Source organism: Papilio xuthus, unplaced genomic scaffold, assembly GCF_000836235.2.
Source record: "Papilio xuthus unplaced genomic scaffold, Pxut_1.1 DF829758.1, whole genome shotgun sequence".
Classification (NCBI taxonomy): Eukaryota; Metazoa; Arthropoda; class Insecta; order Lepidoptera; family Papilionidae; genus Papilio; species Papilio xuthus.
The window spans coordinates 290,741-297,057 of NW_013528891.1; the positions used below are offsets into that span (position 1 = coordinate 290,741).

General features: G+C 34.3%; 1 protein-coding gene across 5 annotated transcripts in view; it reads right to left on the reverse strand.

The window, feature by feature from the left end:
- Positions 1-1,369: 1,369 nt before the first annotated feature.
- Positions 1,370-6,317, reverse strand: part of LOC106128809 (chromatin complexes subunit BAP18-like) — an 11,093-nt gene continuing 6,145 nt past the window's right edge. For 2 of the 5 annotated variants that reach the window (XM_013327301.1, XM_013327280.1), the window contains exon 5: positions 1,370-1,644. In XM_013327301.1, the coding sequence (XP_013182755.1) occupies positions 1,540-1,644 (105 nt within the window). In that variant the 3' untranslated portion in view covers positions 1,370-1,539. Of the gene's footprint in view, positions 1,645-4,195; positions 4,350-4,423; positions 4,526-4,620; positions 4,713-5,002; positions 5,142-6,317 lie in introns of those variants that run through there. The other 3 variants (XM_013327293.1, XM_013327288.1, XM_013327272.1) reach the window with 3 other exon arrangements.

Consider the following 6,317-nt stretch of genomic DNA (forward strand, 5'->3'; position numbering starts at 1 on the left):
GCCAGGGGTACAGTTGGCAGGGGCTGGGCACCGGCAGCGCATGGGGGGTACCGGAAGTAGTCAGCGGCTACGGGGGCGAGGGCATCGGGGACTTGGAGGTCGCTGGTGAATTGCCTGTGGCGGGCACCACGCTCGTGGCTGGCCAGGTGCCAGTGCTGGGCGCCGTGCAGTTCGCGGGTGAGGTGCCAGCCGCCGGCATCGTCACCATCACCGGCAGATGCGGGTGCGATTGCAACGGCACGCCTTTATTTTAAATCAAAATGAAAATACTTTTGATTTCAAATTTGCTTGATTAAATCTTTATTCGTATTTCTGAATATTTTTTTTCACCCTTTTTTAAGGCAGACCTGTTTTAACTCATGGTATCTACAGTTGAACGTAGATAAAAAAAAAATAACTACGCTCAATAAATTGGTAACGCAAACCCACTAAGGGACTCATAGCGCTCAATTAAAGAATCCGAGTGCGAAATTAATGCATCAAAATTAACGCAAAGATTTTGACCAGGAATTAAACAAATAAAATAGAATTTTTCACATTAACTTTATTATGGAAGTATATATTGTGATTACAACCATCTAACACAAATATGTAATTTTAAATACATACATAACTAGCTTACCGTGGGTTTCTGAAAGCAAAATCTCTTAGAAAACATATCGTCATCCCTCTCATTATCTTTGACAAAATAGAGATACTAATATGTTTTAAACGGTTATTTTGGTCTCAGAAATCAATAGTTAATGAATTTATAATGCTACTTATTAATAGTAAATCATTTTAAATACTATTATAATTTTAAAATAGTTATGTTTATCTTACAGTAGCTATTCCTAGAAATTACAAAATAGTCATTTTCACACAAAATTTTAGAGAAATTTAATTCATAAGTTTAAATCATTAATTAATAATTTGAAGTGAACTTATTTAAAATTGATATATACAAAATATTTGAGAAAAATTAAATTTCAAAACTTTATTATTAAAATAAATGTCGCTTTTAATTTTAAATTATCCAAAAATTTACCTTTTAATTTTAAATTGTGAAATAATTATTTCGTATTTTTAATTAAATCTTTAAAGTTATTTTTGAATTTTAATTTTAAAATACATTTTTGCCTATTACTAAATAGAGTAGAATTGTGTTTCTACACAATAATTATGTTAACTCTAAATATATTCTAAAAGTAGAATATTACGATATTTTTTTCAAGAACATAGATATATATCCAATTAAAAAAAAACATCATTTAGAACCCTTTTCCACTATTTAACTAGTGACAAGACTAATCGATCTAGTCGCATAGTGAAGAAGGGTTTTAACTTAAGGGTAATATCACTGCCGTATAACGTCAAAAAAAAACATTGCATATTTTCAGTGTTGTATTCCAAAAGGGAATCAGAGGTTTGTTAATGTATAAGTATCGGCAGTGGAAACATGTGTAATGAAACATGTTTCGCGTTAACTCTGTTGTCTCAATGTTCTGCTAAAGTGTGTCTGTGAGAGACACTTTAGCAGAAATTGAGGCTGTACATATTTCATGTGGCAACATCTTCGTTGCTGACTGGCTCGAACTCGAGGTCAATGCCCCCGATCTCCTCCTCCCCCTCCGTGCCAGTCGCGTTCAGCATGTTCAGTGTTACCTGGACCACATTATGCAACATATGTTAATTTCATACATTTTTATGTATGTTTTGTATGGACTGATAAATGAAATAAAATCCGCTTAATATCTGTAATATGACATTTCAGTAATAGCTACCAAAACATAAATAATACAATATCGGTTGTGATTGTCCATCATCATCATCAGTTCACTACACTTCCCCACTGAAGGTCTCGGAGTCTACCCTAATTTAGGTGACTAGCCAACAACTCTGGCCCAGTGCAGGTTGACTTCACACATATCTTTAAATTTCTTCGCAGACATGTGTGATTGTCCGAGGTATCTCAAATCCTTCCCATTTCTTCCCGTATCATTTCAAGTTCGGATTTATAATTAAACTTTTCATTATATTATTTTAAAAAAAATTTATACTTAATTTTAAAAAATGCCTTTACAAATAAGTTTACCAACAATTTTTTATTAGGAATTTTATTTAAAAAATATATTCTTAATGCAAAAGATTAGATTGATGGATGGATAGATGTTTGTTTGAAGGTATATCTGGAACAGCTTCACGGATTTTGATAAAATTTAGCAAATACATATAACATAGTCTAAAGGAACACAGGCTACTTATGAAAAAAATTTAATTCCGCGCACACCGAGTCGCGGGCGATTGCTAGCTATATCAATATTTATAAGACATAAGCATATTAATAAAATAACGTGCAAACTACATCACACATCTAAAAAGAAATACTATTTATGTACATTGTATAGTAATTATTTATTTGATCCCGAACTCCCACAAACATTATTTATCTATACAAAATATCTACAACACACTTATACATATAAAATTTTAATATAATGTAATCAATTTATAATAAGTGTGCAAGAACAAAATATTATCTTGTGCTTACTACATTTACCGTGGGTTCCTGAGATCAAAATCCTCGTATAAAACATACTATTATCTCTTACATCAGTCTTTCCCAAAGTGTGCGATAACGCCTCCTTGTGGGCGCTGCAGGTCTCAAGTTGCGGGTTATAGTAAAAGTTTCGTTTAGAATTCTCCGTTAATATACATATATAGGGTCACAATAATTAATTAATTTAATTTGAAGTTATAGTGGTTTTTAAATATGTGAAAAAATGGGGGGTGCTAAAAAAATATTTATTCTCAAAGTGGACAATAGACAAAATAAGTTTGGGAACCACTGTCTTAGATGAAGGAATGACAATTTTACAGAGAATTTGGTCTCAGAAATCAACGGTTAACTTGCTACTAAACACACAAACTGTTTAAATATGGAATCCTTGTGCATGCTAACCATTGCGCGTGAAACAACTACAACTAAAAACACCTTTGTACCAAACTCAAACTGAACTTCAACGGAACACAACTAAAAGAAAACAAGCAATTTAACCAAAGAGAAAAAATACTGTTGAGTAAAAGTTGACAAAATCACAATAGAATGAACATACAAATATGCTTAACCATATTTATGTCTGATTTCTGAAGTCCTTTTAACCATATCATAGAGATGGTTCAATTACTTCATGAAAGTTCCGAATTACCTAACTTGAGTTTGACTTCATTGAAAGTTTGTTCATCTTAACCTATTTTCGATAGTAAATGGTAGTAAACTATAACAGTGACAGAGCCTGATTTAACATCTTCGCACGAATTGGCCCGGCTCGACCGGTGAAATACCACGACCATACAGAAGACAGGCGTCAAGTGGAAGCAATTCCAAGTACAGTCTCATGAGTGTGTGTCCCGGAGGCCTAATTTAGTCCTCTTCGCCTTCCACCATTTTTCTTATAAGGAAAGGAAGGGAAGTGGAAGTGGACTTTCCGGATGAGTGGATGCATGAAAATGTTTTCTTTCTGTGCATCCTCTCCTCCGTCGATTAAAGGTAGGCAACGCATATGCAATTGCGTATGTCTATGGTCAACGGTCACTTCGCTATTTCAGCGATTTCAGGTGGCCACTCGCTCGTTTGCCACTTTATAATATAAAAAAACTGTATTTGACTTTTTTGGCACTAAATTGTCAACTCAACATACAGTGATCCGTTGGCAGAGACCTATTAATTAGCTTCCTAACTAATGGTTCCTTAAATACTCAGCAACAAAACTAAAGGTTATCTTGTAGATAACACTATTAAATCATGAGGTAATGATAAAATGAATAAAAATATAAGAAACAGTAAGCACCATTCACACCTATCATCTATAAAATCTCATCTAAACAATTGAGAGACATAATTATGTGTGACTTCAAATTTTTTGTATCATTCAAAAATGTTTTAGTTTTAACCAGTCAATACTTCTCAAACTCTGTTATATAACTCTGTTAGCATCATTTGCCCGTCAAATCCAGTTCTTATTTCCCTATTAATATGGAAATAACTATATTAAAACGAAAATCAAAGAGTAGGACACATATTCTACCCCAAACAATCTACTAATCTAACTAAACTCACGGAATAAAAAAGTTTGTACCAATATTTGAAACTAAAAAGACGAAACAAAAAACCAACCAATGTAGCAAAACTGTGTGTTTAAGTGAATATTTGAACCTCTGGGTTTGTTCCTAACACTCGGGGCGCGATGGTGGTGGGCTCTACCTGCGGCTCCGGCAACTGCTGGCTGGTCACCGTGCTGCTTACCTCGCGCAGCGGGATGCCAGCGTCCTCAAATGCCTTCTTCTTCAGCGTCCGCTTTATTTGGGAGCTGCAAGACAATTATTAATAAATAGATTGTCAAATAATAAATGTTTTTAAGAATTATTTGTGAAATATATTTACATCGTCCTGTTTTTAATATGCAGACTGAGTTGATTCAGATCCACGGCAAAGCGATGAATGCAGGCCCTCAACATTTCCACTTCCTCATCGCTCCATTTGCCACTGAGATAACATTGAAATGAGTTAAGCAACGGTTACAAACAACACAATAATACATAATAATGCATTCACTTAAAAAAATTTTCAGTGAAATATACCCAGGCTGTGCATCATTTACTGGGTGCAGCATCATTGTCATCTCTGACAGCTTTTTGAATGCCGTCCCAGCCTCGTTGAATATTTCAGCAACCTACAAAACATGTAAATCAAATAATTAACTATATCTGACTTATAACAAAGGTGCAATGTTATATAGAGGTCTACATCCACGGCTATTAAGAGGTGCTGCAAAAAAGTTGTACGCTTGTTTTTGTTTCTATGTAATTATTAACTAACGATTCGTTTTAGGTCTAATAATCAATCGATATTTAGATTTAATATTAGGTAAGTGTAGTGTATCAAAGGAATATTGAGCCAAGATATAATATAGCGTCAATAAACGATTTATATTCGTCATATTTGTGAGTAAAGAATACTTACTTTTATCGCAGAATTATTCATGGTTGTTTTTCATCGAAGAATTAAGTAGGATTTTAGCAAGAAAACTGTTTAGAACTAAACGTAACTATTATCAATCGAATGAAAAGTTTTTTCCAATCTTGATGCCGACGGTTTGACATTGACAACACGTTTGATAGATCATCAATTGTCAGAGCAGGGAGGCCAAAGAGTATATAAAATAAGAGACGGGACTCTTGACTAATTAGATACACAAACGGAGAATAAAAATTGACATTTTCAATGCTAGCAATATTATGAACAAGTCTACGTTGCTACCAACCTAAAAAAATCAATCTGTCAATTTCCGTTTTGACGTTTGAAAGTATTATTCGAGGGAAAACAATTTTGGAAAAATAAAACAATTTCGTTAATTGCAACTTTATTTAATCTTCTGACTAAAGCGAACATATTTTAAGAACGCAACATAATGCTCATTGCTTTCGTAATAATACCATTATTGTTTAGTTCACCAACAAAATACCCCAACTTTGATAAATGCTTATTTGTTCCAGTTTGTTTATTTGATAGATCATATTTTCTGATAGAACTGGAGTAGTAGTGCCACTCTTGTCTTGAGAAAAAGAATAACACTGGAAAGAGATTAGCTCCTCTCTGTTGGTAAAATATTTAGAAAATTGCTAACAAGACAATATGCATTGAAGCAAAACAAATCGTCATTGTAGCATTCGTTGTGCTATATTTGGCTCGTTCACGTACCGACACGTGTTGCCGGCTCAAAGGTCTGACATCGACTGACTGTCCCCTCTCTCCGGCATGTACTTATGGCGTGTACGCTCGAGACAAACAACACTACGTTTATGCATACACTACAGTCATCATCAAGCTCACTATACGGACACACTATACTCCACTGAGGAGCTCGGAGCCTACCCTCAAGAATGCGACTAGGTCTTATTCAACAATGCAGAGCCAGTGAGGGTTAGTTGACTTCGCACATATCTTTGAATTTCTATGCAGTTGTATGCAATTTGTAATTACAGTAAGAATGTCTGATGGATGTTATCATGAAATTCGAAGAACTCATTACTATATAGCGGAGATCGTACCTGGATATGTAAAATATGATCCGGTCAAGCGCCAACTGCACTGCCGACGCTCCAAATAGTCCCCTAATCCAAACTTTTCCTATCAAAACATTGCAAATATACAAGTCATGTTAAATATTATGTACTGTAAAAATAGAATACAATATTTAAGTTTTACTTCTCAAATAAATTCATAAAATTATCATGAACCTAAAGATTCCGCATTTTAACTCTTTTGTTATTACTAT